The following is a 27,885-nucleotide window of genomic DNA, read 5'->3' on the forward strand; positions in this document are numbered from 1 at the left end:
TTTTATCCTAATAGTTGAGATTAAATCAATGTGACTCCCTTGGTCATCATTATAGCATAATTATTGAATACAAAGATCGTATTTATAATCCTGAAACAGTTATCAGCTTGGCAAACCCAAATGATGTAAACTGCAACACACTAATACAAACATCGTCAAACTAAAATGAACAAAAAGAATAATATGGACTGCAAGAAAAAATATGATCCTCATATATCAGTTGGATATTATCTTTTCCAAAAGAATTCAATTTTATTTATTTGAAATATAAAATAAACGAGTTCGATTCAAATATGACTAAATCAATTAGGAAAGTGTTCTGTTCATTTTTTTTTTTGAAACATGGAAAGTGTTCTGTTTATGATTAATGTTTAATGAGTCCGGTTGATGAGAATCGAAATCTCATGCGATTAATATTTAGATTAATCATTTTGTGAAATGGAACGGAACATCAATCTCATCTAAACGGTAAATCATTTCTTTATACTCGCATTAAGAATCATTCTCATATCTCTCGTTCTCATATTTTTAGTTCTCATATCTCACGTTGTCGTATCATTAGTTTCTATTCCCGGTTTCACTCCACTCATATCCAAATGTCCGCTAAAATTTTCGATAGAAGCCTTCTGACAGCATGCACTGATGAAGTCGTTTAGCATGTACTGTCAAGTAGCAACTTTCAACTTCCACGACAAATTGATGCATTGGTGCGGACGTGTAATATGATTGTATCATGCTAAGTTGTGGCAGAGTCTGCAAAGTCCAAATCTTCTGCCCAGTCAATACACTTCTCTGCTCACTTTTCAATCCCTTTGTATCAGCTAGAAAAAGACTAAACGAAAGTCATCTCATTTGAATTCTCAAATTTTAGCCGGTCCGATGACCACTTTCTTGATTTCCTCCTTCGGTAAATTTGATTTTGTTAGTATAATTTAATTTTTAACACATAATGAGGATGTTTGGCTAAATTTATTTTTCGGAAATAAGAATTTATTTTTAAAAATAGGTATATCAAAATATATTTTTTTTGAAATAAATTTTTATTTTTTATCAAATAACAGATATCAAAAACCTCTTTAGCATTTACATTTTAAAAAATTCATTTCAAGAAAATAAGGACTTATTTTTTAAAAAAAAAACTGTTGCCAAACATTCCAATTATATTTTCTTAATATGAAGATTCACGATACTAATGATGATATGTGATGTCCCGGTTCATTTAACAAGGACGATCAGAAATATTTTTGAATATTCTAAAATATACCGAAACTCGACTCAAGATCACATAATATGAAATTACTAAGCACATAATTTCTCGAAAATGACATTCTTTAAAGTATGTTCTAGTAAACGGATTGATAGAGAACTATACCTGCTAGAAAAAGATCGGAAATCAGAAAAATAACATTTAGAAGTCGTCATTCACCCGACAGCAATGCACCAGAGAACTTAAAACATTTCGTAAAAAATAATACTAGAAACTAGTAGAAAGTGTCTTTCAATTCTTAGCCAAAATAATTCCCCATTAAGAAATAAAGGGGACAATAGATGGGGCACTATTAATAGTTAATTCTATATGCTGTTGAGTTGGTTATGTTTCAATCGCAACTATGACCTTAATCCACATTTGTAGTTGAGCACTCTGAGAGTGAGATCTCATCTAGTAATAAAAAAATTTAGGCCATGAATGCAGATCAACTACCCAGTACCCACCAACATTTCTTTTAAACAATTACTCCTTCCATCCCAAATTAGATGACTCCGTTGATTTTGGACACACAATTTAAAGTTCATTGACCGCATAGCTACATGACTTATTTTTAAAATTTTATTTTTGCAAATAAAAATTAAAATATGAAATTTTTATTTACAAAAGAAAAAATAAATAAATAAATTTCGGAAGTAGACAGTCAATGCACCTAAAGTTAGGTGCCCAAAGTCAACTAGCTTATCTAATTTGGGATGGAAGTAGTATCTCCACCCGACAACCCAATTTTAAATTACCAACAAAAAAAAGGGTAACCAAATTTTAGTGGGAGGAAAATTCAAATTATGTCCTGCACGAGCATATTTCTGAAAAATATTCCATTAATTTTCGATTAATCTCTATAACATACTTTCCTGATTCGATTTTGATTACATATTATAATTTATATATATATATATATAAATATATAATTAAATGAAACTAATAGATTAAATGTTATTATAATATTATATTATTTTTAATTTTTTATTCAGTTAATTCTCGCACCTTCCGATTTTTTCAATTATGTGCATAAGTGGCCAAAACCTAAGAATAGCCAAAATAAATTAGTACACTATTTTGACTTAAATTCACCTCCGATACCAAACAAAATTTATATTTTTAACTATGAAAAACAGTACCCACATCCTTTTTTTTTTGCCAGCAAAAGGTCGAATTTTATTAATCAACTAAATCATTCGACAATACACGTTGAAAATCGGGATGGACATCTCCCACCCTGCATATACGATCAGCCATAGAACAACTATACTTGTGCGACTTTGTTCGCGGACCGTTTAACGAATTTAAACTTAATCTTTTTGGATTTCAAACTTGCTAGAAGCACTTTGCGTTCCTTATTTAAGATAATTCATTGTTGGAGCTTCCTTTAAATATTTTTGAGTATTCATTACTAAATACATAATTTATTGAGGTAATTGCATATCACCTGACTATCGTTCAAAATGATATTCTACCCATACTTTGAGAAACTCAACACACACCGGCTATCTTTACATTTCAAGAATGATACGCATCCTCCTCTGTTAACTTCCGTTAAAATACTCCTCCCGTCTCAATTTACATGTCCTTTTTGCTTTTCGAGTAGTCAAATCGACTAATTTTTGACCAACTTTCTATTTTCTAAAATAATAAATAAATATTTTCTAATAGTTGGTCAAAAGTCGATTTGACTCCACGAAAAGCAGAAAAGGACATGTAAATTGAGACGGAGGGAGTATTTTAACGGAAGTTAACGGAATTTAACGAAGGGAGGTGCGTATCGTTCTTGAAATGTAAAAATAAGGATGCGAATTGAGTTTCTCAAAGTATTTATACAATATCATTTTTGAACGATAGTTAGGGGGTGTGATATGCAATTACCTCTAATTTATATTTTGTTTTGTTTTATTGGTTGATTTATTTTTCTACACATTTCTGAGTGCTTTGACAATCTAAGAAAAAATTATTTTCATTCTTTTTGATGAAATAAATAATAATTATTATAATCCATTAAAATATAAAAATAATAATTTCTTTTATATAGTCAAATTACGTAGAAATGTGGTGAAACGATTTATAATAAAATAAATAAAATGGATGGAGTATTATCACAGGGAGTGTTCTAAATATCCCCGATTTAACCGATTAATCCCCTGCAAAGTCGGCCACCGATCCGATTTTTGAAATCCGATTAATCCTTATATATATTTCTTAATTGAAGTATATATGATAAATTATTAGAATTAAAATACTATATTACTTTAAATATGAGTAATTATAAAGTTTATGAATATAATAAATATATTAGTTACTAAATAGCTAATATAATAATAACTAAATATTAAATAATATTTTAATATTAAAATAAATCTGATTTTCACACCGATTAATCTTTCCGATTAATCTCTGAATCGGTAGTTCAACGAATTAGGTCCGATTCTCGATTTCTGTAACACTGATCACAGGCTACAACCTTCCTCGCCGAAGCTGGTGAATGATCGACTTGAATGTGCAATAAATATGTTACTACCCCCTGCCAGAACCAGGTCCAGTGGGTCCACTAACCCCGATTTCGGTGACTGCATTTACTCCTCCACTTATTGCTGCTCTTTGTCATACTTGTCTCCGGTTGTTTCATATTGTCCAAATTTAAAAGTGATTTCGAAAATTTGTACACTTTCAAGTTTGATCTATTTATATTTTTAAAATAAAAAGTACTCTCATTATTAAAAAAATAAAATACTCAATATTCTTATATTTAAGATAGAAATTTGGAAGCACAGTTTAGATATAAAAAGGCACATGTCATTAATTTACATTTTATATTCACACTAATTTTCTCAATTAAATATTTTAGACCGATCATTTTATAAATAATTTTTTATCTAATATTGCAAAATTTAGGAACTGTTTGACTAATCTTATATTTCAGAAATAGGATCTTATTTTTGAAAAAAGTACATAAAATTTTATTTTTCTGAAATAAAATCTTATTTTTTTATCAGATAAAAATATGAAATACTTTTTTTAAAACGGAGAGGTTGTCAAAATGACCGATTCATTAAGGAGATGATTTGATGTTTACGGTGAACACAAGAACGCAGCAAATGACCCCATATAAAGAAATCCAAAATTTGATTACGCAAAGCAATGTGGACCGAGGACTCCCACACGACTACAAAATTAATGCAGCAGAGTTGAATTAGTATCGTAGTAAAAACAAATGACAACTTCATTTTCATCGCCATCATCACCTCAACCGAAACACATCTGACCCGGTACATTTTCTTGTTTCAAAAATCAACATCCATGTAACAATCTTTAACACCTGTGTTTCTTTATTCAGATCCTCCTCCGAACTGGCAATGTCAACTTGTGATACATCTGTATAGTGTTAAGATAAAGCATCAGCTTGTTGTGGATGGACCATCTGCACTGTTTAAACAATGTAGAGCATGATTGGGGGCTTATACTCGGGTTTTAAGTTATTTTCGATTTTAAATTATAATATTTTTTTTCTTTTTTTAAATAAATGAGAAGCTCACTTAAAATTAAACATAAACTAGAAATTCACTTAAAATCAGAAATTATTGTTAAAATGTATTTTTCCGAACAACTCATTTTTCGAATAAATATTTTTATAAAGGCTAATCCACTAAATTTGTTATTATTATATTTATAATAAATCATAAGTCACTTGTAATATGAGATTATCCGAAAACAAAATTTAAACGACGTAGTTGTTCAATAATTATCATAAATCATAAATTATTATTATTTAAAGCAAAAAAGTGAAATAGAAATTAGAAACAAATTAAGACTTATAAGTGATTAAAGTGTTTGGAAAAGAAGTAGAAGTCATGAAACAAAAGCTATTATTCTCAGCTTCTTTTAAATACTTCTCGACTTATTACACAAACGATACAAATAAGTGATTTTAACTTATAATTCAGAAGTAGAGCTTAAAAGCGTCTGTCAAACACCACCTTAATTCTCATTTTTAATCCACTTATTTATTGTTCCCTAAGTTTGTTTGGTAGTGTAAATCAGACACTTCTGCACAACTCATTACAGTACAAGTCCCCCCTCATTATTACACACTGACATTTCCCAACTGTTTCTGCATAGCTACACCCTTACTGCTAAAAAAACCTTCTGTCTATGCCACAACATTTTTATTACCTATCTCCAAATGCAATCCTCAGTGTTACCAATTCAAACACATCATATGAAATACACTAATTAAACTCTGTTACATTTAATCTTCAAGAACACAAAAACAAATGGCTCCTTCGTCTTCCTCCATCTCCTCCCTCTCTCCTCTGGCTCCTCACTCCTTCACTCCGGTGAGTATTTACTCGTGAGAATAATTGTTCTGCACTTTTTATTTAACGAATTATTTCGGGTTTTTTCCTATATAAATGTACTTTTATTGGAATTTATGTGATGATTTCTAGCTTTTGTTTGGATAGATATTGGAATGTGACAAGGAAGGAAAGGAGGATGAAGAATCACAAGACTACTACACAAGCTCTGTTAAATCCACACCTAGTCAACAACATTATAGTACAAGCATCAAAGACTTTGAAACCAAATATGTTCATCAGCCAACTCCGCTGCATCACAAAAATTGCAAGACATCTCGTCAAAAATCATCAAGTGACTCGCCCTCTGTCGAGGACCGCGGAGTGTCATGCAACAAGTGCCGTCCAAGCAACCGCGACAAAATCTCCGCGGCTCCGTCAGAAAATAATGGAAATAATCGGCAGTCTTTTTCGAGTCCGAATGGAATTTTCAAGTCATTTTTTGGTGCTAAAAAAAGCCCGAGGATTTTATCCGACGTGTCGTCCACGTCGGAGGAGAGGTGGAAAATTGTGGCGACAGAGCTGTCGAATAAGCTCGTGCTAGCTACTCGAAAGCGGGATGAAGCGGTACAAGAGGCTTCGAAGTTGAAACGGTCCATGGCGGAGATTGAGAAGAAAATTAATAAGCTCGAAATTTATTGTCACACGTTAAAATCTGGGCTTGATCAGTGTAACAACGTGTCGGTATCGGTGATGAATAAATCGGTGGCTTTGAAGCATGAGAGTGTGGTGATTGGTGACAAGGATAATGTTGTGGAGAATTTTTTGGTTTCGGTTTCGGATGCTAGGTCAACGGTTCGGTTTTTGGCTCGGTCCTTGACTCTGCAACTACGTCGTATGGGGAATAAAGTTTATGATCAAATTTCGCTACTTCTCCAATCGTACGATATTAAAGTTTCATTGTCTAAAAATCCGAAGGAGTTGATGACATACGTCGAGGCGTTATTGAACAAGTCCTTTTTCAAGGATTTTGAGTCGATCGGGTTCGACAAGAGTTCTGCGAACCAGATACTGAACCCGATCGCTCGTTGCGAGGCGAATTTCGCCTCGTACTACGAGTTACGAACCCTGGAATGGGATGATGTGTTGAACAAGGGGACTAGGCACTTCAGTGAGGAGTTCAGCAAGTTTTGTGACAGGAAAATGAGTGAGATTGTGGCTATGTTAGGGTGGAACCGGGCCTGGCCCGAGCCACTTCTACAAGCCTTCTTTGGTGCCTCTAAGGCAGTGTGGCTGGTGCACCTGTTGGCTAACTCTGTGCACCCCAGCTTGCCGATTTTTAGAGTGGATAAAGAAGCGAAATTCGATTCGGTTTACATGGAGGATATGGTCGGAGAGAAGGCGCGGAGATTGGTTCCGGCTGAGGTTCGGATCATGGTGGTGCCTGGATTCTATGTCTATGGCAATGTGGTCAAGTGCAAGGTGATTTGCAGGTATCAGAACAGCAGCAATGGCATTGATTATGTAGAAGGAAGGGGGTTTAGTTCAATTCCATCTCCTAAGTAGCCATCACATGTGTAAAGTTTTGCTTCTCAACTCAAATGAATATCAGAATCAAGAAAATTTGAAATTCAAATAGATGATTGCAGTAATTGTTCGTTACATTTGTATTACGAACGGTTTGATTTTCGTATAAAATTGCACTAAAAGGAAAACAGAAATAGTAGGAATGCCGAAATGGTTTTCAAATTTGTTCCTTTGTCGGAATTAGATATAGCAATTCGGTACACGACACGAAAACACGACACGAAAAGTTTGGATTTGGTTTTCAATATTTGGTACACGAACACGAAAAATACACGTTACTATTAGTGTCGGGTTCGGTTTTTAATATAAGTACACGAACGACACGAAAGTACACGAACGACACGAAACCGAAACAGTTCGGGTTCGGATTTAGGTTGCAATACACGAAAACACGAAAGTACACGACACGAAATGTTGATTGGGTATGTATTTAAGAATAAAAAAAAAATCTTATAAATATATTAATAGACCGAATTTAAACACATTTGAAAATAGATCGGGAATCTTTTCGAGATCCTTAACATTCTTCACGAAAAGTCGTGTAATAATTGTTGCTCGGAATCTCGAATTGAGAATAAGCGAAATAAAATTAGTGCAGTGCCAGGATATTTGGGATCATAATTCAGGGAACTGACAAGATTATCCATTGAATATCCTAAATGAGATTGTGGTTAATGTGTTTTCTTGTCGAAGATATGTACTTGTACATCTACTGTTGATACTTCCTTGTTGGGGCCTATTTTTATAACTCGATAAAAAACTGTTTTGAACCAGTGTTACAATTTTATACATGATTTTAATTATAATTTTAGAAAAAAATATGAAAATAAAGATAGCTCTACAAAATTCTCTTAGTTTATTTTTTTGCTTGCCATCTTCTAACTTAACCATTCTACTAAAATAAATTCCCATTTTATTTTATATTTTAGCAATGACATCTCAAAATTCAACTTTTACAATAAGCTTCACGAATCACAATAAAGCAATTATAGCAACCCAAGCTCGAAGTGTCCAACATTTTGGATTTCTAGCAGATTGAGGTCCACTCACATTTGGATCTGTAGAGTTTCTCATGGGCCTGATTGGGTAGTAAGCTCAGAATCTTATGTTTCATGAGCAAATATTTATCCACGGCCCAAGGGCCATTGTGAATGAAGCATATAAAAGTATCAAATCTTACGAGCACATTAAACAAATAAGAAGCTTACACATTAAACACATCATGATCGAATATGCAAGTAATAAGTGCAGGATCACAATGAAGCAATCAAGCTCTGGAAACGTATGGAAGTGCATAATAACAAATCTTTTATAAAGTATTATGCTATGTTCATTAGGTGAAACAAAAGCAAGGGTTGATGGCAATGATTTAATTCGTTGATGATTTAGAGTTCATGATGATTACGAAAATTTGTCAGTACAAAATTTATAAGCAAGATCTCGCGAAAACAACCTCTCTTCAATTACGGGGTGTTGATGCTCACTGTTTCAAGAAAAATATTCCAAATACTATTGTTAGTTTGTTACAGAAGATGGCCCCAACCTACCACTTTAGAATCCAAAATAATGTTTAATCGTGCCGCGTTTATTCTATTTTCCTTTAGCGTTTATTCTATTTAACAAGGCTACATAATCTAGCGTTTGAAAATGTCAGATTGTTTTATAGTGATTTTCAGACCTAAACGCAAAATGATCTGGCGTGTATTTCCAAAAATCAAAACGTAGAATTATCCGACATTAATAAATGTTGGTTTGAGTCATTTCTCCCAACTCTGTTATTTTCAACATTATTCATGGAAATCGTGACATACGCCGCCTCCGAGTAGAGCAAAACCTATTATACTCGTGATTTATTTCGGTTCGTCAGATTTATCTTCATGTCCGTAGAAACAGTCCGAGTCGATACAGAGTAGCGATCAACAGCAGTAGAATGATGGGATGTAGAGGTGTAGGTAGTATAATTTCCTTTAGTTTTCGACAAGTATAATTATTCATTTTGTGGTGGGGCAAAATCGTACTACAATGACAATAATAATACCTACAAAGTATACCAATAATTAAGATAAAGTCCACTAATTTGACTAGTGAGTCGGCCTCACCTGGCCCTGCAGAGATGATTGTGGAGATGAAACTCTTGAATTGTATTATTCCTCTTTTCCTTTTTCTCGCTTTTTCTCCTCATCTTCTTGGCCTGAGGTTGAGGAGCAAAATCATTAAAATGCATCTCTACAAAATACACAAGCACATTAATATTGTTTGTTTTGTTCTCATGAAAACAAACCTTATATTGTCCCTGCATGAAGTTGGTTCGCGGATCGTTTAACTGCCTTAAAACGTGAAAGCAACCATGGGCCCCGCAGGTTGTTTCAGCTCATTCCACAGTCCACACAATTAAATACTATGTTACTCGGACTCGATTAAAAGTGTCCGATATGGATACATGTCTATGTGTCGGACTCGGTAATATTATGAAAAATAGTATGTTTTTTTACCTCAAATAAATGTCCAAGTCTGAGTATTCATATCCGAGTGTCGAGTGTCCGACACAAGTATTTCGAGGCAAAATGAAGAGTCCGAGTAACATAGATAAGTATCATGAGCATTTGAACAAACACGTCTTACCCGCTAACTTGTGTCGAGCTTTACGCTCTAGATAAAGCGTCTTCTACATATCGAGGTTGATTTCTAAATACATATATCATGTACATCGGTAAGGATTGAAAAATTATTTATCAGTACTTGAACGGGAAAAAAAACTCGTCAAAGATGAGTGTCAAGTGTTAATTAGCGAAAAAGAGAAGAAAAAAGAGGAGCGACTGTCCACCTATACCAAGTGCATCACCCTTGCGGAAGTATGAGCATTAGCAGCAACTTGTTATATATTGATGGACCCACCACACTGTAATGCAGATGATCAAGAAAATACGATACATAATTATCATGATTATACAGATGAATCAACCAGATAAAGTAAAAGGATTTGGTGAAGAATACAGTAAAGTTAAAGACTTTTTCTGTGAATTAGAATCATCAAGAACTCGACTTTGGTACAAGAATATATATAATCAAGTTACATGTGAATTAACAGTACAAAAAAGCAAAAGGCGAAAAAATACACTTTATTTATTCCTAGAGCAGAGTATCTACTCCATTTTCTTATTTTTGATTAACCCAAGAATACAAATACACAAAACCATACTAAACCCACCTACACCATTGACTTGTATCTTCATTTTTCTATGCAGAGAATATAATAAAAGACGATAAACTTACCATAAAGAGAGAACCTGAAGAACCAATTTTTCTGCAGCATAAAGAACTTCCCCATTGCGTGTGAACTTCCTAAAAGTAACATCTGTTTTCGTTTTCCTGACATATTTTCTGTATAAGGCTGGAGTAGATGAGCACAAAATTTTTGATAGCTTTTGGTGCTCAGGGCAGCAATTCTAGCTTAAACAATAAGAAATTCCGTCTAGTAGCCTGTAAGGTGAAAAGGGTGAATAGTGACTACATACGATCCAGATGACACCTCAACAACAATTTATGTGTAAAAAAACCAATATAATTTACCTAGCTCCTGAACACTTATTTCACAGATCCAAGAAAAACAAATAGTGCAGAAAGTATCCAGGTGATACAACAAAAAGAGGAAAAATGTAATTCTACAATATAACCATAAAACAAGCTTTTTCCTTTCAACAAAATAAAAACTATAAGTAGTGGAATTGCATTTTAGATTCCTACTACATAGAAAAACTGGTGAGCAGTCAGTATGCGAAGCTGACAAACAGTGCAACCAACTCTTGCCGACAAATATCCCTGTCTTCCCACCAAATCTGCAATAATTTGACCCCTGATCCTAATCTCATTCATCATTTTAACACATTTTCTTTTTGTTGTTTTTACATCTAACATAACATACACATTTCTAATTTAAAATTACAAAGTAGCTACAATATGCCCTTGCTTTTCTATTTTTATTAGATTAAAATTTTACGAGGCAACTATTTGAATCGACTATTTACATTCAAATCTACCTTGAAACTGCCCAATTTAAAGTTGTGTCATTTATTCTAGAAAAGTGATAATACTAACTCCTCTTGCTACTTACACTGTTACACAGCTATACTCCAAGTGCCCTTTCTACTCTTCTATTCATTACCTTATCATAAAGTAGTGCATCAAACAAATCTATTAATTGATTTTCAATTTCCCTCCCTGCTTTTTCTTGAGGTGGGTGAGTGGGTAGAATCAGCAAAATTAGTGTGTGTGCGTGTATGTAAAATGTATATAATGATAAGAGATGATGAGCCTTACTTTTCTTAAATCTACTTGCATGGCCTACAAACAAAAGTTGCAAAAACGTATACAGTCATAAGTTTCCTTTACCGGAATAGAACAACTTTTCCTGTATTAATCATGAACCATCCTTTCTCAGTTACTTAAAATAAATCTACATGCAATGTATTATTACATGCATATTTTTTGCCTTCAATTCATGCTTTATTTTTCTTGCCCTACTGGCTTCCGTACATTTCAACCAACCATATGTATATATGTTTGTGTATAAATAGATAGATACCATCAAATTATTTTCATAAGCAGCAGGAATCCAATGCAATTAATTACATTGACTGTTATGGTATGCATAGTTATAGCATTTGCAAGAAGTAGCAAGACAATACATGCCAAAAATATTCATATATACTAATATAGAAGTCAAAACAAAAGGCAAAGGTTACACACTTGGGAAGAGATATGATGCATTATTGTTTAGGTATTCCAGTTATTCAAAACAAAAATGTTCTTCAGTCTTCACTAAAGCTCCTTGTCACTTCACTAGACTGAAAAAAGCCAATCTCTTAACACAATATACTACGCACTACAAGGGTAGGCCAGCTTAAACTCTCAGCTTGAAAACGCATACATTTCAGCTAAACTCTCATTTTGCAGACTTATACATTCTCGTTTGCACACCAGTAAGTTTTTTTTAATGGCAAGTGGGGTTTTACAGAAGACCCTTATAATATTCACACACTTTTTCTCCACTTAGACTTGAACCCTCAACCTCCTACTGGAGGGGAAAGGGTTAATTTGATCTCTCTCCTTTGGTAGAAAAGATACTACCATACATGAAAGCTAAAGAGTCTATACTAAGCAATTAGCTTATAATGCTTATCCGTATAAAAAATATAGTAAACAAGATATGATACAGGAAGAAAACTGTAAAAGACTTGGACCATTACCAGTATATTGTAGCTTTTCCCTTATTTTCAGAGCTGTCTGGGGTAATCCATGTCTTGACAAATCACTATTAGGTATCCTCTGCAATGCTAGATGCCAACATCATTGAACGACTCTGCACTAATATCACAGGCTTTGGAATGTTTTGAAGAGGTTATGATATTTTGTAACTTATAATCCACTTTCCCTACGTAACAGACAATATGTGGTGCCCATAACTCTCTCCAAAACTAAATATAGAAAGAATAAAAAAAACAATATCAAACTGTTCTACAGAGAAGTAAAAAATTATTCTGAGCAGTCCCGCCAGACAGATATATAAACCTGTATCAGAACAATCTACACTAATATAAGAACAATCCACACTCAAAATAAAAACTTGTTTCTAGGATTTAATAAAAAAAGCAATTCGCACAAATGAAAAAACTTGGCTATGGTGTTTTGTGAAAGCTCAAACCGATGCTGCTATAGCTCCTACGGAAGGCTAACAAAAATCAACCATTCCCTTATTTAATAGGGAATTAAATTTTACACAATTACCAGATTAGGGGTGTATATTAGCACTGACAATCAGATCAGAGCAAGAGGTTTATATGGTTGAAACATAACATCCCTCAGAAGTTGGAACCCTATCAAAATCCAACATTGTTAAGATGTTGTAACAAACAATGAGGGAACTTGACAAAAAGAAACTGCTGATAATCTGTGTATAATTCTCTTATAGTTATGCACAGGACATGAAATCAGGAGCAAGAAATTGGGTAAATACTGATGGTCTTTTACAATAGAAAATTTATAATGTTGAAGAAATATAACAAAAGTCGAATCTTGAACTTCAATTGTTACAAGTCACAAATCGAACTGCATATGGACGAGATAAATCCATACTTGTAAACGTTAGCAGCAAACTAGTTGTATAAATGTAACAACTGTTTTTACACTTTCTTCAGGAGAGATGAGGGTAAAACACCTTCATCTTAGTAAAATATTATTCACTCCAAATGAGTTCGGCTACTTTCTTATGTCTTTAGAAACAGGAATATTATAAGCAAATCCAAAATTCTAAAGAAATCATTAATACTTAAAAATCCTAAAGCAGGGATCTAAATTCTTTCACATTTAATGTTCCCTCTATCAATCTTGATTTTTTAGAGTTAACTTAACCAAGGACTAACTACTAAGTAGAGGGAACAACTATAAAGAACAAATAAGAAAAAATTCCTACGACTCATAATTCTAGGACATGAAAAAAGCAGAGGTCGAATAGATGAATGTTACATAGAAGATGCATCAACAAAAACTTCATTTAGCGCATTATCCTCACCGCCGTTTTCCACGATCAATAATTCTGCATCCTTATCTTCATCATGAGAAAAGACCTGCCTCTGAAGCTTTGAATGAGCAGCAACAAATATCAGTTTCTGAACCCGGTCCATACCTGCCCTGGAATGTGCATTGGCACTAATCCATCTTAAGAAAGATGCATTGCACTTGAACCCAAATGAAGTTGCATGAAGAAAGATAAGCCTTACTGCAACCTTCCCGAGTGCCTTAAACTCGGTAAGGTAAGTTTCCCATACAAGCCTGCTACTCTGGGGGTTGGCAATTTTCATCTTTCCTGTAGTGGGGTCTCTCTGCTTTAACTGGACAGCTTGGGCATACACTGGATCAAGCCCTTCTGTTCTCCATTTCATAAGCTCCATTAGTACAATGTGAGCTTCTTCCCTGGAAACAAGCCTTGTTATGAGTTTGTCAACATCTTTCTCTTGTTCAGGTGTCAAGCATTTGAATGGCGGTAAGTACTTCCCACTGATGTCCCTAATCAAATACAAGGGATCAAGTACAAATGCAGCAGCCCAAGCTGGGTGATAGTTTTTTCGAAACCTCCTTTCAATCACTCTTTCTATAGGTGCTTGAATAATGTGAAATTTTGAACACCAGTCCCTCACTTTAACTCTGAGATCTTCCCAGAGTGGAAGGCATTGCCCGACATGTGGCCTCTCCAACTCTATTTCCTCGGCCATTCCTTTAACCAGTTTCACTAATGAATGTATGGCTTCCAGTTCATTCCAAAAATGGGGATTTCTCATCATTTCTTCAATTTCTTGAGCAAGTGGCTCTTCCATAGACACTAATTTATATGTATCATCAAGCAACATCAACTGGAGGGCCCTAGCAGAGCTCATTATGTCTTCCACCATAGTGCATACAGGTCCAAAACTCAATCTTTCTCCATGAAAGGGTACTCTTAATAACCCAGCGTGCCCATATTCCTGCAATTGAAACTTGTGAAAACTATTTCGAAGTTGAGATTTGCCATTGACAAAAGTCGCTAGTTTCGAACAATTCTCAATAACTTTTCTGAACAAAGGAAGTTCTTTCATAAAATCCTTAATCAAACTATTAAACCCTTCAAACTGACAAGTGAGATTCACCATCCAGTGATGCTGATTCTCTAAGTTCTTCAATGCCTTGGACTTAAACCTGTCAGCAACTATACCTACACATTGTCGCACATTATTCCCACATATATCTAAAATTACCTCCCACAAAACCTCTTCGGCATACTTAGAGGGCACATATCCACTAGTAAAAACCGCCCTACGAAACACACTTGTCCCATTCGGAAGATTCAAACCCAACTTAACCAAATTCTCCTCACCAACATGTCCGTAATTCTTTGATTTCCATCCATCAGAGCCGATCTGGAAGAACATGGCATCACGAATCTTAACTTCTGACTCCGCCTTAGCTTCAGCATACTTAACATCCAATCTTTCCCCGGATAATTCCTTTTTCGATACAGACGGCAACCCAACTTGATTAAGAAATGCCTTAAATTTAGGATGCTCCAAAGACGAAAATGACACCAAACCACAACAATCATACACCCAATCAGCAAGACTATCAAGTGCTGCATCAACTTGCATTTTACTTAAACTCATATTAGGTAAACCTTTTGGACTCTTTAACTTTTTTACACTGTCCTCAAACATAGCCAATGCACCCAAATCTTCCTTCCCACCTGACAAAACCAAATGCTGCTGCTGCTGTTGCAATTGCGGTTTCTGTTCGTAATGCTGATGTTGCTGCCCAGCCATCCCCCCTCCACCACCACCAACCACAGCCAAAGCATAACCAACCTCACCCGAAAACCTTGAAGCATCACCAATAGCCACTGGCTGAACAGCCTGAACTTGATATTCATTACAATTATTCCCACCACTACCACTACCACGCCCACCTGAAAAACAAGAATTGCGCTTCCTCCCACTATGTTTCTTCGGAGAAGCTACACTAAGTGGCGCAGGAGACTGAACAGGGGCTGTAGCCCCTCCAGAATTAAAATTGGGACAAGTCCCTCTTTTAAGATGCTCAGTAGCAGTTCTTGATGGGTTTGAAGCAGAGAAAACTGAATCACATAACCCACACCTAAGCTTCACAGCTTTCGGTTCATTTGTATCGGAATTATGAACCAAAATTGGCTCTAAATGAGTCCAATACCAAGCCCCTTTCCCCTTAATTGCCTTAGTTCTAACCATTACTAATCCTTCATAACGTTTTTGCACTCCTTTGGCCTCAGTCTCCTCTGTAGCTGCTTGTTGAGTAGCCATGGCAGCAGAGCTACTATTTGCAGCCGCCATTACAGAAATGTATGATTATAGAGTGAATTAACTCGTGGGTCTGGACTAAAATTCAACAATTCAGGTGGGTTTGTGATAAAGTTCCAATCTTTATGATAAAGATTGAATCTTTAGGCTTCTTGGTTGGTTAATTCTTGAAAAAGGCTTAATGGGTCGGACTTTATTGGGCAAAAGTCGCCGGCGGCGGCCGGAATTTCAAGAACCGGCGGTGGGTCATGTTGAAAAATGGGGTTTTCAAGAAAATTAAGTTGAGTTTAGTTGAGAGTGTTTGAGTGAGAAAGTTGTGAGTGATTGAAATTGGGTGAAGAAGAGAGGAGTTAAAGTGTTTAGATTGGGGACAAAATGTGATGTAAGAGGGCAGTTCAGTGTGAGTTGTGTACTATTCTCACAAGATTAAAACCTTAATTCACGCGCTTGTTTTGTGTGTTGTGTGTGTGTTTTGTTTTCTTTGTGTGTGTACGTTTGAATTGAAAGTTGTAACACCAAATTGATTGTCACTGATGATCTTTAGAATCTTGAGAGAAAGGGAAAGGTGTTGGAAGTGTTAGAATTTGAACCAATGAATTTGACAAGGATGGTGAAAGCACTGATGGGCTTAGATATGATTGAGATTTATCTCAGGAATTAGAGAAGCATTTCCTTGCTTAAACAAATATTGTAGTGTCAGAAAATTCCATTTACGGGAAACTAAAAAACTTGTTAAAAATAAGATTGCCTGAGAAATTTTTAGGCAATTGGTAGATCCACGAATGTTAGCAAAAACAATGAGAGGCGGCATTTCATTTCATTTCAAATGATGAATATTGATGATAGAATTTGAGTTTTCATTTCAAATTCTCAAATTTATACCAACATTTGAATGTGTGAATTTCAAGAAATTCAAATTCAAATTCTCAAACAAGTTATTTAATCAAATCCAGAATTTTAAATGAAATCATGGTTCCCAAACAGGTTAGGAAAGAATTTTTTGACACTTGAATTCAAAATTTCGATAATGAATAATTAAATTTATAATAATTGTAATTCTTTTTATTTAGAATTAATACTTTTTGAGGAAAAATTTGATTATAAAATCATGCGGTTCGAATCATCAGAGTTGAAAATTTTCACATATTATTTAAAATTACTATCTATGATATTCATGATATTTTTTATTTGTACATTTTTTTTTTCAGTTAAAGATTCTGTATGAAAGATGCTATATATCATAAATTTTTATAATTTTTCATTTTTAGTGTCATGTAAACTTTGATATGAGAAATTTAAGTATTGGAGTGGTCGAAGAAGCATATGCACTCCTCTGAAAGCACGTTTTATCGTTGTACAATATATTCTACGGTATGTTTAATATGTCATGTGATTTATAAAATCAATTGTTGTGTATATAGATTACATTGTTGAATTTTTAGCTTTAAAAATATTATAAAAAAATTGAAATCAATAAATTATATTTTATCTTATTTTGAATAATGAGTACTCTAAGACTCGACTGAGTACTCCCAGAAACTTTACTCTACACCTGATGTAAAAACTGCATAATTGTCCATATTTGGTAGTTGAACTGCAGGGTGTTCTGATCTTTTTGTCAAATTATTTTCGATAAATTATTTGAATCATATAACACTTTTCTCAATCGTTATTCCTATTCTATGGTTGACACATGCATACAATATCCAATGTCCAATTGAAACATCTTAATCAGCATGATGCACTATTAGTGGTTATTCACAAAAGTACTACAAGGCACAAGCCAGGTTTTTTAGGAATAAATTTGGTGGTTGCTAATTGCTAATCCTCCAATAACTTTCATACAAATGACATACTTGAACCTTTAAGATGAGTAATGCTTAGAATTTTAAAAGCTAAATGTATAAATATTTTAAGGCAAAATAGACGGTGGAGGTGAAGCCAGGATATAAAGATAGGATGGTATTGCTGTGGTTACTGTCATTGTACTGTCGTTTTATAAATAGAGAAAAATGCCAAAACTTATGTGCTAGTACATCACAATGCCCTCTTGCTCCATTGTTCTTAACATAATTTCCTTTTTCTTGGCAATAATATTTGTGAAAAACTATAAAGATGCATAATCTGATCAGGAAAAAATTATGTAATACATGCATAGTTTTCGTGACAGATTTCAGGATGCAGATGATACCTTGTCCCTGGTTTCATCGCTGAATGGAAGTACTAAAATGTATTTTGCTCCAAGTCTTTATCTAGGCAGATGATACCTTGCCCCTGGTTTCGTTGCTGAATGGAAGTACTGAAATGTATGTTGCCCCAAGTCTTTTCCTGGGCCGGAGATGTCGTTTCTGAACTCTGAAAGTTCTCTCTCAACATTCAACTCCCTGAACCCAAAATGTAACACTAGAGTCTCCAGGGCACATTAAACTCATGAAGAGTGAAAAGCATTGAACTTTTGACAGGTAAAGTTAACAAAATTTTGAGCTAACAGTTGGGAGCAAGCCACGAGAAACATATAACTTTAGATTTCAAGCTGCAACATTGCATATCCAAACTTCAAGTTCTTTTCCAAAACGGCACATTACAATTTCAAAACAGACAAGGAAGAAAAAGAATATTTACTTCAGTCCCACAGACCAATAATGGTACTAAATTTGTGCCATGAAACTACATTTGATGTCACAGCTAGAAGCTACATTTAACCGAGTCTGCCACTCTTGAGTAGCATACCACTGACATCAATATCTTCTGGAAGGATTCAGAAGTCCTAGGAACTAGTCAAATTTGAAATCTGGAGGCGAGGTGCTGTCTGGAACTTGATTTTGTTCACTGTTGCTTTTCATTCCCTCTTTCAACTACATATAAAAATGAAGACAGAGCAAATGTAAAATCAATATTCTTCCACATGCTGACATTCAGTATCTAAATAATTAATAATTATAACCAGCTCTTGATATAGCTGGTTGTAACTAGAGCCAATGTTACTCGGATTCGGCTCTGAGCCTGTGACAACTTGGATTCTACTACAAAAGTGTGAAGCATCTAGTAGCAACTTGATGGATCAGAGACACGAGTACGATGGAAAACTGAAAAATCTGGGTGACACTGTTTATAATAAAAACTTATAAGACCTGGAAGTGTATTACAAAATGGCTTTTGTGGGAACGTGACTGCCTTTTGGATCTTGATGATAACTTATCAGACATATGTATCTTTACTGAAGTATTACTTAGATTCAAATTTTTCAATGTAGTCGCTTGGGTGTTTGGCAGTAGAGTAAATGGCTAACCCTCCATTTAATGAGTCCCCTTCACTTCGGAAATGTCTATTCACCCATATATACAAGGACAACTTGTGCCAAACACTGCTAACAAGTTTGTAATCTTTCAATTAGAAAAGTTGTAGAAAATAGAAATGTACATCCCTATCTGCTCCAAACTGAAGATATGGAAGAAGTGATAACTAAAGTGGTGTTCAAAATGGAAAATGAAGATGTATAGGATATTACCTGGCGAAGGAGTCTCTTTTGACACCGGTAACCCTATATGATCAATAGTAAGAATTTTTAATCACCATCAGCCTTTTCATCTTAAAAAAATACATAAAATGACAATAAAACTAAAACATGCACCAACCTTGTCAGTTCCATAGATGTAGTCACAGTAAGTGAACACTGAAGCAAAGTTGCTCTGGCTTTGCCCACCGACGTAGTGATGATAATCATGGTAGTCTGCCCCACCATAAAACGGAATATATTTTGTCAGAGTCCAAGGGATCTCATACCTGCTTATGACAAACCAGTAATTCCATTACTAAAGCTTTCTATTAGTCCTTTTGGTTTTACTACACAATGAGAATACACACTTGGCAATGAAAATCAATGAAATGATTGAAGAGCACCAGAAAGCATTTGCTATATAAATATCTCATACAATTATATATCTCTAAGCAATACAAGAAAATATAAGAACAGCTGAACTGGATATGAAAAAATTAGAAAAGCAATAGCATATAATTATTCAAGACTTCAGATCACAACTAAGGATTCATATCACAAATAATAATTTCCAGTTAACATTATAAGATTTTCTCAAGAAGTTGCTAATGTTTCTGAATCGCATGGAATATCCTTAGTATGTGAAGTTGAGAAGAAAGTTAGAATCCTTCCCATACAGACAAATAGTTGCAAGTACAACAGAAAATGAAAACATTGGTTGACAAAATAAATAAAATGAAAACATTCAATAAACAGCATAGCCCATACATATTAAAACATTGATGGTCTTCAACATGTCTAACATTTCGTATAATACATACAAGTGATAGTGATCTTAACATGATTACAAGCAATAATGACAAATTTTAGTTTTGAATTAATCTCCTGACATTTTTTGTATATGGCTAATCCTGAAATCTTCTTTAAATTTACGATTTAACCTATCGACAAACAAACCGCCTAGACTCAAACCTACACAGGCAGATTATCCTCGTCTCCCGGATTATAATCACCAAAAATATATGTGTATGTTGCTTATGATCTCAATAATGAATTAGTAGCACAATGGCGATAGCTATCCAACTCTGCCAGATCAACAATAACCAGTTAGCAACTTTCAATTCAGCATCTGGATGTATAGTAAGGCAGAGGGAGACACTGGTCAGAGGTAAGAAATTAATTTTATTCCGTAAAGTGCTTATCTGAATAGAGGCTGATGTATACTCTACTGATGAGCATTAGTTAGAAAGCAGTATGAGCAACATGTGGAGGAAATTTTTCAGAGGTATAGGATCAGTTCTCCGGCTTCACTCTCCCTCTTCCTCTTACACCTATGTTATCAAATTATTAGCCGTCCTACGTAGACTACACCTACACCAACTTACTTTCTTTTATCCCACACTGGACTGCCAATTTAAACCAAAGCATATCCCCAACTAGGCGGAATCGATCCCTCTTTCCGTCTAGCCAACTTCTTTACTAAAGGAAGTAAGTCTTAGTAAAAAGAAAAAGATCTTGATCAATGCAAGTGTCAAATTGTACATATTTACATTTTTCTTTTTCATTCTTTGGGCTCTACTCTCCTAAGAAACAAAATGCTAAGAATTTCGGACAAACAAATGGTTTCCAATGAAGAATAGGTTAAATTACAATAACTTTCTTAAAAAGTGTAGGAAAACACAATATACATTGGCATCTAAAGTCCTGAGAAAAATAGAATATACTTGAGAACAAATTACTCCGGGATTATAAGAACAACTCTCAGCCTGAAATTGTAGTAGTTTTTCAGAGGTAACTATATGAGGCATTACCACACAAGGGTTTAACAATTTCGGTTGTTATTTTTTGATACGATAATATCAGGTTTTTCTAGGCAACGACAATAAGATGTAAAAATATTTAACAGAGAATAGATGGAACAAAAAGGTACACTTTTAGCAAAATTCAACGTCAGAGATCCCACCAATTCTATTCACTTTATAAACATTCAATATAACTGCAGCTATCATTGGTATGATTTAGTCAATACAATCATAGCAAATAAATAACAATCATATAAAGCAAATGCTAATATAGTAGTAGGGTATAACAAAAGCATGCGTACCCGCTATGAGTCTCAATAGCCTCAACCTGCCTCAATGCAATCCATAACCAAAAGGTAATCATATGACCTGGAGCCATTGCGGGCCCAAGAAATGATGGAATCCCCAAAATCAAAACCTCAGCCCAATGTGCATACGGCGCAGCATATGATATAGGAGCAGTATATTCATGGTGCACCTTATGGATTTTTTCATACAGACCCCATTCAGTATGCAGAAACCTATGAATCCAGTAATTTGTATAATCCTCAACGATAAAATAAACAGTCAATTGAGCTATAATCTCGTAAATCGACGGCAAAGGTAAGCTTGTCCTTATTCCAATCATCTACAAAATAACAAATACCAATCCACATTCATATTATTAGAGCAAAACATCTAAATTTGAAAACAAAAAACCTGAAACTGCAAATAATAAAGAAAGCAATCTTTCTATCTTGATTCTAAAATTTAAACAGTCTATAATTAAGCAATACATCACAATGCAATACATCACAATTTGAAAACCATCAATAAACAATCTATTGATCAAATTCTCCATTCTTGAACACATAACATTCATATAATTTACGCAAAATTCCAATAACCGAAAACCACCCACAAATGAAAATCCAATCTTAACATCACATTCTTGATGCTTAGACTAATTAAAACCACCCACAAATAAAAATCCAATCTTAACATCACATTCTTGATTCTTAGACTAATTAAAACATTCATACAACTATAACAAAACACAGATCACCAAAATAACAAAACCCGAAAACAAAAACCCAATCTTTCACCAAATTCTCAAATTCTACCTGAATTGAAGGGTAGGAAACCAGCTGAAGAGGACCCACAACAAGAATAAACATCCTCATAACCTCCTTATAACACCCGAAAACCTCGGAGTAACTGAACTTAATCTTGGGCTGGATTTTATACACCTGAATGTTCTTGAACACGATCTCAAGACCCACATAGTAAAGAGGCACAACAGTGAAGACAAGGAAGAGAAAGATGAGGTTGTGGCAGTAGAGAAAGTAATCAGATTTGGTGGCTGAGTATTTCAACCAAAGGGCTTCTGGGTATGTGAGGGCCCGGCCGAGGGAGGCCTCGGCGGCGGCCAAGGTGGTGTACGGCAGCATTGCGCGGCGGCGATCGGGAGTGTGAGTGTGAGTGTGTGTGTGTTTTGAGAGAGTGGTGGTTAAAATATGCGGGAAGAGGACATATAGCGTGATTTTTTTAAAAGGAGGTGCGAGAATAAAGCCTCCTAGTTAGACCCGTGCATTTCAGAGGATTTTATTTGTTTATTTTTTGTTGTATATTTCAGATTGGCTCGTTGAACTAAACTCAAGCCAAATTTGAACATAATCGAATTGTTCATAAATTATTTTTAATTAACGGTTTTTCTGTGGTGTGCCCATGGGCACACATTAAGCACAAAAATTGATGAATTTGGATGGTTTCTATTGGCTTAACCTTCTTTAATAATGATGCACCCCTGCATTTACACCAACCACACCAATCAAAACCCTCCAATTCTATAAATTTTAGTGCTTAACATGTGCCCACGGGCACACACTAAACAAACCCTTTAATTAATTATACTCAAACAATTCTCATTCATAAATGTAATTCATAATGTTACAAGTTATACCGTACCAACACCCAACTGTCATTAAATATTCACACTTATATTGGGCTTGTTTGTTTGCCACTAAGCTCTGACTTCTACTTTTCTTAACTCGTTTGTATAAAAAAGTGAAAACACTTTTAACGAGTTGAGAATGATATTTTCTCTCTCAACTTCTACTTCTTTTCCAAACACGTTATTAACTTATTTACTTCTCACTACATCTTCATTTCTCTACTTTAAGCAAGAAGTCATTTCTTTTAAATTTGCTCAAACGACCTCATTAATTCATAAATAACTCTCACACATTTTTTACTCGAACAATCTCAATTTATAAAATATATGATCTATAATTTTTATGTTGCATCCAAATTGATATCAAACTGTCACACTGTCCCTGCACTTGCACTCAAATGACAAGTAAACTTTTAGTCTTGTATCTCATTTTATACTTCGTATCAAGTTTTCAGTGATAATAATAATAATATTAAATTTTAACAAATATATAAATTTTCAGAACTGAGTCCAAATTAACTAGAACTCAATCCGATCCCAAACTAAACGAGTTAAGCTTGAGCGAAACAGGTGAAAAGCTCGACTTAAGCTTGTTTACAAATCAAAAAAAAAATCATGTTTAAAATTGGATACTTTTAGTAACGAATGAAATTAAACTCCCTCATATTAGTGAAACTCAGAATTTTGTTTACAAACGATTTTGTTCGTTTACTCGCGGAAGAAAGTATGAGGGTGTTTGTCTGAACTTTTATGTCCGAATTTTGATTCATTTTTGAATTTAATAATGTATGTTTATGTAATAAGTTAGAAGTCAACCCAAAACTAAAAACAATTCACAATATGTTTAAAGTCATCAAAAATTGATAGATCAATATATTTATAATCAACTTACTTATTTAGCAAAAAAAACATAAAAAAAACTTATTTTATTTAAAGATTTTCTTAATAAAATTCAATTTCAGCAATAAATAAATAAATTATTAAACTAATTTTTATTATTACTTCTTTAATAACTCATAATTTATCTATAATATTAAATTAGTCAAATAAAATAATTTACATTAAAAACATATCGCATCAAGTCGTTGCACGATAACGTATAGATCATAATTTGTATGTATAGACAGGGTTCTATACTTCTATGATCTATCTGATCATTTGTATCTTGAATTCTGGGTTTGAAAATGGACTTGTACAGAACAGGACTGTCCCGGGCTTTGGTTACTTACGGGCCAATAGTAGTATTTATACCATCACTCCTTATGAAAGTTATCTCGTCTTTGTTCAAATATATTTGGATTATGAGAAGAAAAATATAAAATATTCATATATGTTTTTTTAGTATTAAATATTAATGAGGTATTTAAAAATATTTAGTTTGTTAAAGTAATTACTTACTTTAATACACACACATGTAATATATATTTCTTTTAATATATATTTTTTTTGAAAGATAAGCATTTTATTTTTAAAAAAGAAGTGACATATATTTTAAACATGAGATAAGGCAAATGAGATCTTAATAGGTATGAAAGTTGAAACCCCAATACAAAGTAATAATAAGTTTTCTTCAAGAACTTTTTTTCTTTAAAAAATTTAATTTTATAATATTTCTTTTTCAGATTCTATAAATATTATTGCAGGAAGACTCTTGTTTGTCTATATCTATATATAAAAAAATAACTATAGTAGCATAGGTGTTAGTTGTTTTTGTAAATCGATCTGCGAATAGTGTAGCTCATGAATTAGAAAAGGCTGTTTATTCTATGTCAGATCCTCAGGAATGGTTATATATACGATTATTTAAAAAAAAAAAAAACTCTCTAAGAGTTATTTTATCTTAGCTATTGCAGGAAAATGATAGACTTCAATATCAGCTTTATTCCCAAAATTATGCAAGTCTAGACTAATTTGTCAAGACATATGCATCTCCATGGATAAGAGGACAACAAAGTGTGCATATAAGAAGGGAAAAAGAAAAAGGAAACTTCTTAGCACCCAGCCACCAACTGAAGTCTTGTCTTTTATACGATTTAAATTATTTGAAATACTCACCTTTTAATTCATATTTTTATATATCATAGATTATAATATTACTAGTTTCCTTCTCTCTCTCAAAACCCTAGCCTCCCTAATCTCCGTTGAAGATTTTTGAAGGGGCTTCCATCGGTTTTCACCGGTGGAAAGCCCCAATTCCTTGTTTTCTGTGTTCTTGGTTTGAAATCTTATTTCCTATTCAATAAGTTCTCAATTTATTTGGGTTTTGTTTGTCTCTCCTTCTTGTGAGAGTTGGTTTGTTTTGTTTCGGTGTGTTTTGATGTTCTTCATGACCGAGGTTATAGATCGGCATGATTTTCATGGGTTTGATTCAGATTTGAAGGTTATTATGGGATCGCATCTATGGTCGATTGTTCAGAACACTCAGATGAAAACCAATCAGATGGAAACAAGTGTGTATATTCAAATCATCTTCAAATCGCACGGTTGCCTCTCCAAGAAGGAAGGATTCAACAGCGATATTATTCAGCGTCTGTCCAATTTCGATTGTGTTTGTAGATGCCGTATGGCTTTTAATTAATGAATTGATTCCTTTTTATCAAAAAAAAAAATTCATATATTTATATATGATACGTTCCAAGCTTTCCAAGAGGCCGCATGCATCTGATGCGAATGAGACCACCTGAATAACCGGATTAGACTCAAAGTTAAACTCATTATCTAGTAGATATATGAGATTGCAATTTTAATTTTTTGGCTAGGTATCAGGTATGAGATTTGAATCTTAAAGCATATCCAGTGTCGTTGGCTATAATCGCGGGTTAAATTGGATCTATAAGACGTTATGTAAAATTTGCCGAACTTGTAAGACATTATGTTTCAATGATATTGGCTATATTGGTTGGTTATAATTTAAAAATAATATGTTATTAATATTTAAATTGTTATAAATAGAATATATCAGTTTAATATGGTAATAAATAATATGTAATCAGTGGGAAAGAGGAAAATAAATTGCGGGAGATGACGTGAAATTCGCTACAGATCTGTAGCAGACTGTGGTTGGAGTTCTTATTTTTGTGAACATTGGCTATAAAATTTAATTTTGGAAAGCCACATGGACTTTTAGCTAAAGATTTGTGAGGGTCGGAAATGCTCTTAATTTCTCGTTCTTTTATATAAGTATTACCCTTTTTTATATAAGTTGTTTAATATATATACCTTTTAAGTATTATAAGTATTTGTATTATATTGTTACATTTTTTTATGTTTATTTAACATTTTTATAAACTAATTGTTGACCATATATATTTGTAAAGAAAATTAAAAAAAATAATTTTAATTTTTCTGGGAAAAAATCTAAAAACAAACAAATAAATATAAACTTAAATATAAATTAATATTTCTAAAAGGAGGTAAAAGTTCGTGGATCTCCAAGTGGCTTAGCAAGTACTACCTCCATCCTAAATTAGATGAGCTAGTTGACTTTGGACACGTAATTTAAGGTGGATTGACCGACTAGCTCCAAAATTTATTTTTAAAATTATTCTTTTATAAACGAAAATTTCATATTTGAATTTTTATTTACAAAAACAAAATTTTAAAAATAAATAATGTAGTTATGCGGTCAATGGATTTTAAAGTGTGTGCCCGAAGTCAACGAACTCATCTAATTTGGGATGGAGGGAGTATATAAATGCATGGAATATGAAAACACTTGTATGATGCATGCATGTCAATTATTTCTATCTTATAGAGGATACTTACTATACGACGGTACTAAAATTTTAACGGTCATACCCTGGTCGGCAATAATATAAAACTTACAAAGGATCATCGGCCATGACCCAAAGTATTTAATCTTTTTTAATGCATAATGGATTTTTTTAAGTACTTATTTTGTAGCTTTTTGGTGGATGATAGGACAGGATGTCCAAGTTTAATTAAACAACGGAGAACCAGGTTATTTGTTTAAACATAAAAAGGTGGGCGGTTAAGCGTGTACCTCAGCCGGGGACTAAATACTCGATAAAAAGTAAAAACACAATGGTCAATGGTTGATGTTTGGTAGGAGCAGATTTTAACGGCACCTTTGTTTTGTTGTTCCCGATTCGTGACGGTAACTCGTAGAAACTTACGTTTCAAGTTCTAAATCAGCTCGAAAGAAATATGAAATTTATCGTGCATTTGAGTCGACACATTTTATAATTTATTAAAATGGTAATAATTTATAATTTGTATAAAATTTGTTGAAAATAGATACTAATACATTTTATAAATATATAGATTCTCTATTTTATATTTAAGGGTTAAGTATTTTGTATAAATATTTTTGAATCTTTTTAAAATTATATTCCAATGTCAGAAAAATTATCATTATATATATGTATTAATAATGATCACGCTTAAATCTAAATTTGATTCATGCATTTTTAGTATCTGAAGTTGTACCAAGACCATGTTGTTTGGTTAAAAAAATTGAAAAAACAAAAATATATTAAGTACGTAAAATATGTGTTTTTCATATCCAAGTTGGTATCAAATAGGTGTTTGAGTAATTAATTTTTCATTTTCAGCGATGTTTATATCATTACAAATTGTTTATTAAGAATAAATTTGATAACTTATACTTATATAAAAAAAATTATTTAGGTACTGTTT

At 33.5% G+C, this 27,885-nt stretch overlaps 3 protein-coding genes and 1 long non-coding RNA gene across 5 annotated transcripts; 1 reads left to right on the forward strand and 3 right to left on the reverse strand.

Moving 5' to 3' along the window:
- Positions 1 to 5,348: 5,348 nt before the first annotated feature.
- Positions 5,349 to 7,222, forward strand: LOC108204611 (IRK-interacting protein). The gene is made up of 2 exons (XM_017374136.2): positions 5,349 to 5,595; positions 5,722 to 7,222. Exons 1-2 carry the CDS (start codon positions 5,533 to 5,535, stop codon positions 7,117 to 7,119), a joined length of 1,461 nt encoding a protein of 486 aa, XP_017229625.1. The 5' UTR covers positions 5,349 to 5,532; the 3' UTR covers positions 7,120 to 7,222.
- Positions 7,223 to 8,372: 1,150 nt separating this feature from the next.
- LOC108204612 (uncharacterized) lies at positions 8,373 to 12,376 on the reverse strand. Of its 2 annotated transcripts, XR_001803826.2 has the most exons (4): positions 10,711 to 12,376; positions 10,414 to 10,620; positions 9,422 to 10,039; positions 8,376 to 9,331 (listed from the first exon to the last, which is right to left on the reverse strand). It is a non-coding gene; the product is annotated as an uncharacterized LOC108204612 (long non-coding RNA). The 2 variants fall into 2 exon arrangements; XR_001803825.2 differs by having other exon boundaries at positions 8,373 to 9,331; positions 10,414 to 12,376.
- Positions 12,377 to 13,444: 1,068 nt separating this feature from the next.
- LOC108204610 (uncharacterized) lies at positions 13,445 to 16,598 on the reverse strand. Its single transcript, XM_017374134.2, has one exon. It carries the CDS (start codon positions 16,026 to 16,028, stop codon positions 13,659 to 13,661), a length of 2,370 nt encoding a protein of 789 aa, XP_017229623.1. The 5' UTR covers positions 16,029 to 16,598; the 3' UTR covers positions 13,445 to 13,658.
- Positions 16,599 to 18,498: 1,900 nt separating this feature from the next.
- On the reverse strand, positions 18,499 to 22,869 carry LOC108211255 (methylsterol monooxygenase 1-1). Its single transcript, XM_017382808.2, has 5 exons — positions 22,397 to 22,869; positions 21,596 to 21,921; positions 19,631 to 19,778; positions 19,504 to 19,536; positions 18,499 to 18,850 (listed from the first exon to the last, which is right to left on the reverse strand). The coding sequence occupies exons 1-5, from the start codon at positions 22,721 to 22,723 to the stop codon at positions 18,770 to 18,772; spliced, it is 915 nt and encodes a 304-aa protein (XP_017238297.1). The 5' UTR covers positions 22,724 to 22,869; the 3' UTR covers positions 18,499 to 18,769.
- Positions 22,870 to 27,885: the final 5,016 nt, after the last annotated feature.

The sequence above is a fragment of the Daucus carota genome, chromosome 1, assembly GCF_001625215.2.
Source record: "Daucus carota subsp. sativus chromosome 1, DH1 v3.0, whole genome shotgun sequence".
NCBI lineage: Eukaryota > Viridiplantae > Streptophyta > Magnoliopsida > Apiales > Apiaceae > Daucus > Daucus carota.